The 13,020-nt window shown below is 49.1% G+C and overlaps 1 protein-coding gene across 1 annotated transcript; it reads left to right on the forward strand.

The window, feature by feature from the left end:
- Positions 1–15: 15 nt before the first annotated feature.
- On the forward strand, positions 16–1,626 carry Gp9 (glycoprotein IX (platelet)). The gene is made up of 2 exons (NM_001031825.2): positions 16–78; positions 845–1,626. The coding sequence occupies exons 1-2, from the start codon at positions 55–57 to the stop codon at positions 1,388–1,390; spliced, it is 570 nt and encodes a 189-aa protein (NP_001026995.1). The 5' UTR covers positions 16–54; the 3' UTR covers positions 1,391–1,626.
- Positions 1,627–13,020: the final 11,394 nt, after the last annotated feature.

The raw sequence follows: 13,020 nt of genomic DNA on the forward strand, positions 1-13,020 counted from the left end.
ACACTGCCGGCTCACACAGCTTGCACACACACCACCACCGCTGCCTTGACCAGGATGGCACCAGCCCAGGCCTCACAGGTAAGCAGTCCTCCTCCTTTCAGCATGACCTCCTGCCTGGCGTCCACGCCAGCTGAGCTGGCAGAAAGAGAGGGACACTTCTGTCTCTCGCTGGACTCTGCTAAAAGACGGAAAGTGGACGATCGTTTGCTCTAAGTTGTCAACCAGCAACTTGTCTGAGTCAAGGTTCACGAGTCATTCAGTGATCACCCCCAGAGGCCTGCTGTGAGTTGGGCCTGGCGGGCGAGCAAATGGAAGAAACAAAAAGGCTGCAAACCAGGCAGAACCAGGTGGTCATGAGGCATTTTCCTGACTCTGGACTTTGCCATGGGTGACCCTGGGCAGGTGCTTTCCCTCTCTGAGCCTCCCTTTCCCAGTTCTGGGCATTAGCCTACATGAATGACAGGTCTATGAGCTCCCCTCTGAGCTGCCACCCCAGGAGCCCTGCAGGTTTTTTGAATCAGGCATCATGGGAGAGTGGCCATGGTATTGAACGCATTCCCTGGCCTGACTCCTGGCCCAGGCAAAGGACTGGGTACAATCCAGAAAGACAGTTCCTGTTCTCTGTGGCCAGGGACTAAGACTGGAGTCTCTTAGCAGTCACCTGCTTCCCTTCCTGAGCAGAGACTCGAATCTCTGCCAGAGACCAGGAAGACCCTGCTCCTCTCTACCACATTTCCCCAGCTGAACCCAACACTCTGCAGAGGCCCAGAGAGAAGGTGCACACCCTGCCCGGCACAGATATCCTGGTACACGCTGACAAGCACTAATCTTGTTCTGCCCACAGCCCATCTGCTGGATACCTACCTGGGGGCTCCTGTTGCTGCTCTGGCCTGTGACCACAGCTACTCAGGATTGCCCCAGACCCTGTACCTGCCAGTCCTTGGAAACCATGGGGTTAAAGGTAAACTGTGAGGGGCGAGGCCTCACAGCCCTGCCTGTGCTGCCAGCTAACACTCGCCAGCTCCTGCTGACCAACAACAGCCTACGTTCAGTGCCACCTGGTGCCTTTGACCACATGCCTCAGCTGTGGGAACTTAAGGTGGCACACAACCCCTGGCACTGCGACTGCAGCCTCACCTACCTACGCCTCTGGCTGGAGGACCACATGCCCGAGGCCCTGTCACATGTGTACTGTGCCAGCCCGGACTTGGCTACCCAGCGCCCACTGGGCCAGCTCACAGGCTATGAGCTAGGTAACTGTGGCTGGAAGCTGCCACCATCCTGGGCCTATTCAGGGATCTGGTGGGATGTGTCACTGGTGGCTGTGGCTGTGCTAGGCCTGATTCTGCTGGCTGGTCTACTGAACACATTTACAGAGTCCCGGAACTGAACCTAGCCCCAAAACCAGGGAGAGCCCAGACCTAAGCCAGGTCCCCAGAAGCATCAGCCCCAGTCAGCCCATGCTATCAAAAGCCCACACGGAGTGGGCTGAGGCCACCTCATGGGTAAAGGCACTTGCTGCCCAGTCTAAAGACCTGGGTTGGATCCTCAGAAGAGAATGGAATCTCACCTCCTCAGCCTTGCCATGCCCACACGACAAATAAATAAATGTAATTTTAAAAGACAGCAATAAACCCTCTGCACAGCCTTTTTTGTATGAGCCCAAAATAATCATTTTCTTAAGTCTTGCTTCTTCTAGAAACCCCTGAGTACATTTTGTTTTAACTTAGCACCGAGGCTACTCTCTCCCGGAGGCTTTCCATCCAGTTAAACCAATTCCACAATCTCTAGACATCCTGAGCCAGGTCCTGGGACCAGCTCTCATGGCCTCTGCTAACAGCCCCTTCACGCAGGCCTTCAGCTCCCACCCAGGCTCCACAGAAGTTCACTGGGCATAGCAGTGAGTGGGACAGAGTGAACTGAAGATCCAGGGGAGGGGAGAGGAGAGGGGGCCTCTTCATGGCGCTTTACCCAGCTGGTGTTTGAGCTTCTTTCCAGTATGGGGGATGTGGGGGCTCCCTGCTTCTTCCATGACTTCTTTCCTCTTCTTCCTCCCTGCCTGCTTCTTTATTCAAAAGAGAAAACAATTCTTCCCAAAGTGCTGGCACCAGCAGCCCAAAGTCTGGGTCCCATCCTGCCTTAAGCAGTAGTCATCAGATATTCTTTCTCTCTCTCTCTCTCTCTCTCTCTCTCTCTCTCTCTCTCTCTCTCTCTCCCTCCCTCTCCGAACTTGTAGAAGTTCCATGGTTACCTACGAGCTAAGAACTGTGCCAGCCAGGGTGGGCACGTGAGTCAGAGGTTCTGCCCCGAAGGCCAAGAGGACAAAGTGTACAACAAGACCCTGGCTCACAGGACTCAGTAAAGTGCTTGAGCCAGACGCTCAGGGAGGAGACAATGGGGAGTGGTGGGGACTGTGACAACTAGACAACCTGGGCTTCACTCAATGCCACTGAGTAGAAAGTGTCCCCTAAGCTCCAGAGGTCCTGACCATGTGTTCTTTAAGTGTTGGCAATCAAACCAGACTTTAAAAAGAGCAGGGAGTGGATCTATACCTGTAATCTCAGCACTATGGAAACCAAAGTAAGACAATCATTGTAAATTCAGGGCCAGCCTGGGCTACAACATAGTGAGTACCAGCCTAGCCCAGAACACAGTGTGAGACCTTGCCTATGTTAGAAATTAACCTTTACACGGGTACATGTAACAACAACGAACTGTGGCATCTACTGCTGGGGCTAAGGCCTGTGTGAAATTCCACGTGTTCTCAGGTATCTTGTCAGCAAGGTGTCTCCCCTAGCGTAGAGGGGGATATGGACCCCAAGCCATTGATAGACGGATCACCATGACCCTTTCGGTAACCAGAAGTGGTTCATCAAGAGCTCCCAGCATTCAGAAGGCTGAGGCAGGTGGTTTCCTGCAAGTACTGGACAGTCAGGAATACATGGTAAGACTCTGTCTCAGTGAAGATCTGAGCACGTGCAGATCTAAGGAACTTTCAGTCTCTGGCCCCATCATGGCGGGGACAATCCTCCTGCCCCTCCTGGTACTCTTATATGCACTTATAGGCCTTCACCCTACTAGCCAAGCTGGCTCAATCCAGTGAGAACCTGCCAGCTGCCCTCAGCCTTGTGAGGTAGGAGTTGGGGTTTGATTCTCCAAGAGTCCCAGAGACAAGACTCGAATTTCACCATAGACCAGGTGCTATGGTGAATCTTAAAAGTCTCCCAAAGGCTGGTGAATTGGGGGCTTGGGCCCCAGCGCGAGGCACTCTAGAGAGGGTTGGAACATTCAGGAAGAGGAGTCTGATGAGAGGAATTTAAGCACTGCGGGTATGTGGAGAAGGTATTGGAGCCCACACCCTGTCTCTGCTTCCCCGACCAAGAAAGGAGTAGTAACCACCTCAGGCTCTTCCAGAGGACCTAGGTTCAATTCCCAGCTGCCCTGTGTCAGCTCACAAGCATCTATAACTCTAGTTGAAGGGAATCTGACACCTTGCACTAGGCACACATATGTGTGCACAGACATACATGTAGCAAAAAGTACCCACACACATAAAATACTTTTTATGTATAATGTTTTAAATAAATAAAAACAACAGGGGCTGAGAATGCAGGTCAGCAGTACAGAGGCTTGCCTAGTGAGGGAGTTTGAAAGAAAATAGCCCCCGTAGGCTTATAGGAAGTGACATTATTAGGAGGTGTGACCTTGTTGGAGGAAGTGTGTCACTAGGTTTTGGGGTCTTAGAAGTGCAAGCCAGACCTAGTGGCTTGCTGTCTCTCCCAGCTGCCTGCCTATCCTGATGTAGAACTCTCAGCTCCTTCTCCAGACATGGTGATGTCTGCCTGTGCGCCACCATGCTTCCCGCCATGACAAGAAGGGATTAAACCTATAACCTGTAAGCCAGCCCCAATGAAATGTCTTCCTTTATAAGAGTTGCCGTGGCCATGCTGTCTCTCCACAGCAATAGAAATCCTAAGACACCTAGAATGTATAAGGCATTGGGTTCAAACTCTAGCACCAGGAAAAATTGTTTAAAAAACAATGTATCTCTTTAAGCTCCTGCTGTGGAGTTAATATCTGTCCCTCCAGTTTGTCTTCATATCAGCTTAAGCAGCATCTCTTCTGAGATTCGATCTGCTCAGTTCCTCTCTTATCATGTAGTGCCCTCCACCATCTCAGGCCACAGCATGGGGCCCTAACCAGATGCCAGAATTGCGGAACCTCTATCATTTGAACGATCCAACTTGTAGAATGGAGATGCACAAATGATGGCACTCCTCTAGTCAAAGACAAGCACGGCTGACAGCTTACTAAGCCTTTTCTTTTCCAAATGTATTCTACAAAGATTTCCTCTAAAAATAAGCTAGTACCAAGTGACAGGAGAATCCCTGGGCACAGTGCTGCGGAGTTTCCTCTGAGAGGAGGCACCGGCACAGGGCTGCTCTTTCAGGCATTTGCTGCTGGAGCAGATTCATGATTCAATCACCACCCTAGGAAAGAACTTAGAGAAAGGATTGTCAACAATGACCACCACCACCCTTAGAAAACATTTGGAAAGGGCTGGAGAGATGGCTCAGCGGTTAAGAGCACTGACTGCTCTTCCAGAGGTCCTGAGTTCAATTCCCAGCAACCACATGGTGGCTCACAGCCATCTGTAATGGGATCTGATGCCCTCTTCTGGTGTGTCTGAAGACAGCTACAGTGTGCTCAGGTACATAAGATAAATAAATTTAAAAAAAAAAAAGGAAATAGAAAAAGAAAGCATTTGGAAAAATAAAATTGTTAGTGAAGCCAGGTTGAGATGTTTTCATTATTGGCTCTGAGTTAGAAAATCTTAGGAAACAATTTGAAGTTTATAAAGGCACAGTGTTTTTTGTTTTTTGTTTTTCCCTTTTCTTTTTTTTTTTTTTTTCCGGAGCTGGGGACCGAACCCAGGGCCTTGCGCTTGCTAGGCAAGCGCTCTACCACTGAGCTAAATCCCCAACCCCAAAGGCATGGTGTTAATAGTTAAGCTAGGATCAAGAACAATGGCAGCGCTGGCTGATGTGACTCTCACTGAGGCTGGCCTGGTGAGGAGTGATTTCTCATACCCGTTTTTGCCCTCAGCTCCCTGGTATGATTTAATAAGGATTGCTGGTGAGTCGATATGCATCTGAGTACTTAAGGTAGATATGACTGATTTTTTACATAAAAGTGTAGATTTGTGATTCTTTTAAGACTCTTACGAGATTACTTTTAAAACTAAATAGCAAAATAATTACTTCTTTCTTTGTAACGGCAAACTGCTGCCTGCCAGTAAGAGGAACTAGCTGAGAAAACTACCTTGGTGGCTTACACTTTGTTAATCTATAACAAGTTGCTTAGTTATGAATGTATGTGGGATTTGGAGAATAATTTGTTTTCTTTACCTGTATGACATAATTGTAAAGGTCCATCAACTCTGTGTGTGTGTGTGTGCACGCGCGTGCATGCGTGTATGTATGTGTGTGTATGTATGTATGTATGTGTATGTATGTGTATATGTATGTATGTATGTATGTGTATATGTATGTATGTATGTATGTATATGTGTGTGTGTGTAAAGCTTGTCTGAGTGTGTTTGGAGCTGGCTCCATCTACCAATTGTGTATCTGTGTATGTAGATGTGAAATGTTTGGACCCTGCTTGTTGGAGCTTTGCTCTAACAGTTTTATGTGTGAATGTGTGTACGTCTGTAGATCTGTCTGTCTATGTGTATGTGTATCAAGTTATTGGACTCTCTCTTGTTTTTAATCAACTTAGTGTGTGTGTGTGTGTGTGTGTGTGTGTGTGTGTGTGTGTGTGTGTGTAAATTATTTTCTTTTTCTTTTTCGTTGGCCCCAAGGAGTTAAAAGAGTTTATTGTTTTTCCGCTGGCTACAGGGAGTGCCAGCCCCAGGAATTTAAGCTTTATTCCCCAGAAAAAAGTCTTTGAGTAACCTCTAATCGCTGGCTGCTATTGGCAGCAGCCCCTGTAGGTATCTGGATCCACCCCCATCAGCAGCTCTCAACACTGACCCTTCGTCGGCTGCCTGCCTCAGTTTACCCACCACACGGATACCAAAGCTAGACATCGGCAAGGAGGGATTCTATGAGAAGCTATTGTAGGATATGATGTAGTCTTCGTGCTCATGCACTTCGGGCATCTGGAGTTATCCCACAAGATCAAGGCAGTCAGTGATTCTATTACGGATAAGTGAAGAGCTCATAAGCTAGGAGCTACTGACAATTGCTGAGGGAATCATTTTTCTTCAGTGTGGTTTCTGGCTGCCAATGCTCTTGCACACAGCAGTGTTTGGGCTCAGAGAATTATTAAACGCACACACACACACACACAAATACACACACACACACACACACACACAAAACGAAGACAGAAGGGGCACATGTTGGTAGGCTCTATAGAGAAGGAGAATTTAGGAAGGATATGATCAAAATATAATATACATAACATGAATATAACAAAGGAAAAATAAAAATAATCTTTAAAAAAATCTGAGGAGCTAAGGGTAGTGGTACGTGCCTTTGATCCCTGCACTCAGGAGGCAGAGGAAGTGGATCTCTGTGAGTTTAAAGCCAACCCAGTCTACATAGTGAGTTTCAGGACAGCCAAGGCTATGTCTCAAAAGAAACAAAAATCTGAGCATCTAGACAAGTTGGCTTAGTGGTTAAGAGTACTCGTGGGACGAGGAGGGAGGAAAGACTCTCCCTGGAAAGGGAAAATCAAATGAACAGTTACAGATGGGTGGGAGGGGCTGGGGCTGGAACAGTAGGATCCAGTGGAGAGGGGGTAAAGAGAGTGAGAGAGGGACTATGGGGAGGAACAGCTAAAACTAATGGCCATTTGAGGGGTCTCAACGAAACCTAATATAGGTTCTTATATACGTGAAAGAAAGTAAATTGGGACCACCAAATAATGGGGGAGACAAAGCTCCCACAAGACATCTCTGGCCATCAAAGGAAACTCCAGGGCTGGGAATGGGTTACATCTAATTGAGTTGTTGGCAAAGGGGGCATCAAGGAAACTCCCAAACAACCCAAGCTATTGCCAGGCTACTGGTTGCTCTCCACCAACCAGTGGCAAGGCCCTATTGGTGAAGACATCATCATATGTGTTCTCACTGAACACAGAGAAACCCAGTGGGTACCTTCCTCCTGCCTGCACCCCTACTGACTAGTGTTGAGGATACTGATGGCTCTCTGCTCACTATCAAAGGAGAAACACAAAATCAACCCAACTTCAAACCCTTTGATTTGCATTGCTGTCCTACTTGCACGATATGCTAGTGCAAGCTTGTGGGAGTAGCCAATCAATACTGACTAGAATTACAGTCATCCCACAGAAATGGAACCTATACACGGCGTTGCCACAGTGGTCAAGAACCCAAGACTACGGCAGCCATGGACTGGAGGAGAAACCAAAACTATTCTAAAAGAAAAGTAGCAGTAAGAATTCTGCAGAAGAGAAGGTAGAGATTGTAAGAGTCAGAGGGGATGGGAGACGCGGAAGGAAGAGGACCTTGTAGACACAACAGGACAGTGCACATACGAGCTCACAGGGACTGTGGCACATGCACAGCGTCTGCACAGGTCCCCACAGCGTCTGCACAGGCCCCAGTTCTAAGACGGCGAGTGGACACGAGCTCCCATCCCATCAGAAGCCGTCTCCAACTTATAACTACTCAAAAAGGAAACAATCAGGTTTTTCCCAGTGGAGATCCCTGGGTATACAAAGCACACTTAAGGGCACATCCCAGGCACAGCAGTAGATGGCCAATACAACATGAACTCCAAAATATCTTTGGAGCATTTTTTGTTTCTCAATGCTTTGTCTAGACATCTCTCTTTTTTAACCTTATAGGGTTTTTGTTTTTTGGGTTTTTTGTTTGTTTGTTTGTTTTTTGGCCTATATATTGTTTCCTGTTTTGTTTTTCTGGGTTTTCTGTGTGTCTCTCAGCATCTGTATGATTCCTGTGCTTTTTCTCTGGCTTTTTTTTTTTTTCCTGTTTGTCTTGTCCTATTCTAGTTTTGGTTTTCGGTGAATGGGGAAATGAGGAGGGTCTGGAGGAGATGGGGGAGGGGAACTGTAATCAGAATATATTGTATGAAAAAATATATTCAATGAGAGAGAGAGAGAGAGAGAGAGAGAGAGAGAGAGAGAGAGAGAGAGAGCTCACCAGCTGCTCTTTCAGAAGACCCAAAGAAGTCACAACTGTTTGTAACACCAGTGCCAGGAGATCCTATGCCCTCTTTGGCCTCCCAGGACACTCCATATTCATGGTGTATGGATATACATGTTCATGGTATATGGATATACATGAAGACAAAATACTCAAATAATAAAGGGGGATGTCAAGAGCTGAGTCAGCACGTTTGAGTGCTTGTTGTTCTTGAAGAGGACCTGGATTCAATTCCCTGTACAACATGGGCGCTTACAACATACAAATAAAAGAAACCTTTTAAAAGTAATTAAATTGGGGCTGGAGAGATGGCTCAGTGGTTAAGAGCACCGACTGCTCTTCCAGAGGTCCTGAGTTCAATTCCCAGCAACCACATGGTGGCTCACAACCATCTGTAATGAGATCTGATGCCCTCTTCTGCTGTGTCTGAAGGCAGCTACGGTGTACTCATATACATAAAATTAAATCTTTAAAAAAAAGTAATTAAATTGAAATGAAGAAAAGTTAGAAAAGAATCTGAGGTGGAGACTCAGAGTCCACATTTTGAACAAGTCCCTGGCTGACTGCCGCTACAAGCCTTAGGCCTGAGGCCACATGAGCAAGGTTGAAGCAAATTAGTCCCACTCCTGTCTCACAGCCAGCTATGGCCCCTCTTCTACCAATCATCTCTCTCATGACTTCCTGATAAACAGGTCCCTGGCACTTCCTCAAATTCAGCAAACATTTGTGATCATAAGAAACAAACTTATTCCTGGCACAACAGCACATGCTTTTAATCCCAGCATCTGGGAGATAGAGACAGGTAGATCTCGTCAGTTCGAGGCCAGCCTGGCCTACATAGTGAGTTCCAGGCCCGCCAGAGCTATACAGTGAGATCCTATCATAGAGACAGAGACACAGACACAGACACAGAGACACACAGAGAGATTAAATGATTCTTCTTTGAATCTACTATGGAAACTCTTTGTGTGAGAACAGTCACAGAAGGGCACCATGTGCAAAGAGAGCTCTCCAAGCACCAGACAGGGTGTGGCAGGAACCAGACAGATCCATCTGGAGTGGAGGTGGGGCAAAGCACCCTGCCAGGGTCACAGCTGAGGACAGTTATCAAGGGCCTGTGTGGACTTAGTGACTGAGTCCAAAGCACTGAGTCCAAAGGTTTGGGTCTTTGCTACATATTGGGAACATCCTGAGACCACAACCTGGGCAACATGGGACCCGGGCCTCCTACCCTGAAGCTAGTGGGAACATCTGAAAGGTCAGTGTCAGGACAAGCAGTTATGCCTTGGGCACAGGGATCCAGCTGAGGCTTGGAACAGGAGCTCCTGCTTGGAGAAGCCCATCCCACATCAAGAGCAATGAGCTGTTCAGCAGTTGGGGAGGGCATGTAGGGGCAACATCATGGTGAATGGTAGAGTCCCATGGCTGCAGATGGCAGCCATGTCAGAGAACACAGAGCCAGCAGCTGTGTCGACCACTTGTCTAAAGCACCTGATGTCTAGTGAGATCTAGTCAATGTCTAACATGCTCTTGGACGCTCTGTAAGAGAAGGCTGGCAGGACCCACTGTGCCAAGGCCACTGTTGGAAAGGACAAGTCCCAAGTGGAGCTTTGGTGGCCATTAGAGGTTGGCAGGTGCATACTCTGGTCCCAGAACTCAGCCCAGACCTAGCTCAAGTCATGATCAGGAGAGAACTCAGAGATTAGAAAAAGTCCTTATGGGCTCCAAACTGTTTCCCTGCTCCAAGTCCAGGACTACATCCACTATTCTTCAAGTTTGTCCCATAATCTTAGTGTCCCTGTGGTGTGGACAGAGGTATCAGAGAATCCTGAGGACAGACAAGTTTATATCTGAGCCCTGGGGGGTGAGGGGGTATTGAAGTGGCCAATCTCAGGCAGGTCTAATTCTGGGTTTGGCATCTAGTGGGTACAGCGGGTTACGTCACTTCTTGCCCTAAGCAAGTATTACTTCTCCCTGAAATGTGTCCCTTCTGAAAGCCAAGGACTCTTGGCCTCCAGGGTCCTATGTTCTGCCTCGTGAGGTTTCCTTAGGGCTCCTGGGGAAACCACTGGACCAATCAGATCCTATATTTGTGGAGACTGGAGCCTTGAGAAAAGTAATAACTTACCCAAGCCACACCCTCAGATAGACTGTCCCACAGCTGGGTTTGGAAGGACAAGTGGGTCCTCTCAGCCTCTTAGTCCTTGGAGGACAGACTAACAGCCAGACACGTGAAAACTCCATCAGTGAAGAATCCCACTAGAAATGACCTCAGGTTATCTGGGCGGATACCAGCTATGGGCGTGTGGTCAGGCAGCTGATTCGGATACTCCTCACCTGGGCATCTGCCATGTCAGGGGCCAAGCAAGCAATCTGGGCCCACTGAGAACCACAGCGCTGCTTCTTCCTGTCTTCCTCCAGCAAGAATGTTAACCCTGAGGCCTTCCATGTCCGGTGAAAGGCAGGGTAACTCCTCCCTCGTGGACTGGCCCCCACCCTCCAGGAACCCTCCCTGACATGACCCCATCTGTGGGGTCCAGAACAGAGTCACTGTTGCCCTTGGCAGAGATGTGGCCCTATCTCCAACTGCTTCTCCTTCAGAGGGGCCAGAACCAGAGGAAAGGTTAGTCAGGATCCTTTCTCCAGACCAGGCTGGGCAGTGAGATGCACCCACCACCCATGCTGAAACCCAGTCTAGAGACTCCACAAGGCATTGCAGGTAAGACCACTAGACAGGCTCTACGCCCGGAGGTAATAGGACCAAGCTTGAGCACAGAGTCAGTACAGAAATGTTTAATGGTTGAATTGTACACTGGCTCTGACATATCCAGAAAGGCAACTTTTCATGTTCCAAAAATAGATTTTATAGAAAGACTTACATATTCATAAATAGGTAATGTGAAAATTTTCACAATGTGCCTGGCATCCTTGGGCTGGCAATTCTGCCCCTGCCCAGGCCCTGCAGGGGTGAGTTTGGCTAGAGGCCCACTGCTGGCAGTATCCTGGGATAGGATAATCTATTCAATGTGAACCAGGGGCTTCCAGTAGATCCCCTCCAGCTGGGGTCTGTGTCCTTGGAAACAGACTTCCACCCAAAGAGACATGAAGCCCCTCCTCTAGTACCTTTAGTGGGCAAGACCTCTACAACTGCTGCGCCCCCTGGCCCTACCAGCCCTTCTGTGGGAACTTCCTCACCAACAGCATCAACCTCCACCCGCGCCTGCTGTTCAGTAACTGTTCAAAGGGAAGAGATTAAACTCCTGTTGCCTTGCCTCAGAGGCCCTGGGCTGCTGCTGGCAGCCAGCCAAGTCTGCCCAGGGGATGGGAAGCAGCTGGCTTTGTTTCTTGCTTATTTTCTGGTCCTCAAGCCCTGGGCACCTTCTGACAAAGGCCCAAAGGTCTCTCTGAGCACTTTGGTGGGGCAGGTGCCTCAGCAGAGGGCCAGAGGCTTGGCACTACCGTAAAAAGGGACGGCTGCAGCTTCTCCATAGAAGCCAGCTTCAGTCCAGAACTCAGGGCCCTCCCAGGCCACAGAATCAGGGGTCAAGGGAGGAACTGATCCTTGCCAGGATACTGGGGGGTAAGGCCTGTAGCTGGGGAGGGGCTGTACAGCCCCTCAAAGATGGTGCTTTGGGTCACGTGTGGGATTCTGTGCTGTAAGAAGGCAGGTTGGCTGAGAGATCTGGAAGAGGGAGGTCACGTTAGCCCCAGACGTGACGGTGAGCAGAGAGGTGGGCAGGTTGTGGAGGCCATGGTCATCCAGTGGCTGAGGGCCCTGGGCCTGGCCTTCCAGACCTGCACCTGGCAGTGGAACTGGAACCCAGAATGTGAGACAACAGGGTGGTTACAGGGCAGGGGTGGGGGAGTGCAGGGCTCAAGGAGACTGCTGTTTGGGCTAAACTCTTAAAGCAGGGCAGCTCCTACATAAGGGTACAGAGCAGGGCCTCCTCCACACTCTGCACCCAGCGGCTGTAAAAGGGAAGTAAGGTTTACTCCTGTGAATGGAGAAAGAATCTTCCTGGTCTCCAGGTGAGCCAAGGGGCCACGGGTGAAGAAGGGCTTGCTGAGTTTCGTTCCATTCCAGGGTAGGCCTACAGCCTCCTCCTCAACTTCCCTAGTGCCCCCACTTCATACAGTCCTCATGGTGTGGTGACCCCTAACCATAAGATGATTTTCGTACCTACTTAACTGTAATTTGCTAGTTATGAATCATAATGTAAGTTTCTGTGTTTTCTGATAGGTGACCCCTGTGATAAGGTCATCTGAACCCCCTAAAGAGGTCATGACTCATGAGTTAAGACACATCACCTTATGGGCTTCATGGCCTCCAGGCCTTGGAGGCTGGGAAGTAGGCTCATGGCCCGGGGGTGGGGGGGTAAGTGAGCCCCATCACTATCGGTTGCCGTCTTGTGAATTCTGGGTAGAGCTCTGTTTAGAGCAGGAGGCCTCTGGCATCCCTCCTCTAGGCCCTAAGTACAAAAGAACCCTAGTGTCCTGCTGGGCTCAGCACTGGTAAAGAGCAAGGCTTGCTGGGTAGTAGTGGGTAGCTATGGCAGGGTCCGTCCATACTTAGACAGACAGACACATCCTAAAAATGGGACTTCCATTTGAACACCAGACATGGACCAAATGCCTGGCAAACTCCTCACCACCCAGCAAAAGAGCAGGGCTGTAAGAAGCCAGGGCTGCCTTCCTGATCGGCTCTGGAAACATCAACCCCACAGGATCTACTCACAGAACACAGATGCCACACGGCTCCGAAGACCATGTGCAGTGCAAAGAGCCCACTCAGTGTAGGGCATTCTCCACCCATGGGTGGGCCA

This window comes from Rattus norvegicus, chromosome 4, assembly GCF_036323735.1.
Source record: "Rattus norvegicus strain BN/NHsdMcwi chromosome 4, GRCr8, whole genome shotgun sequence".
In the NCBI taxonomy this organism is placed as follows: Eukaryota; Metazoa; Chordata; class Mammalia; order Rodentia; family Muridae; genus Rattus; species Rattus norvegicus.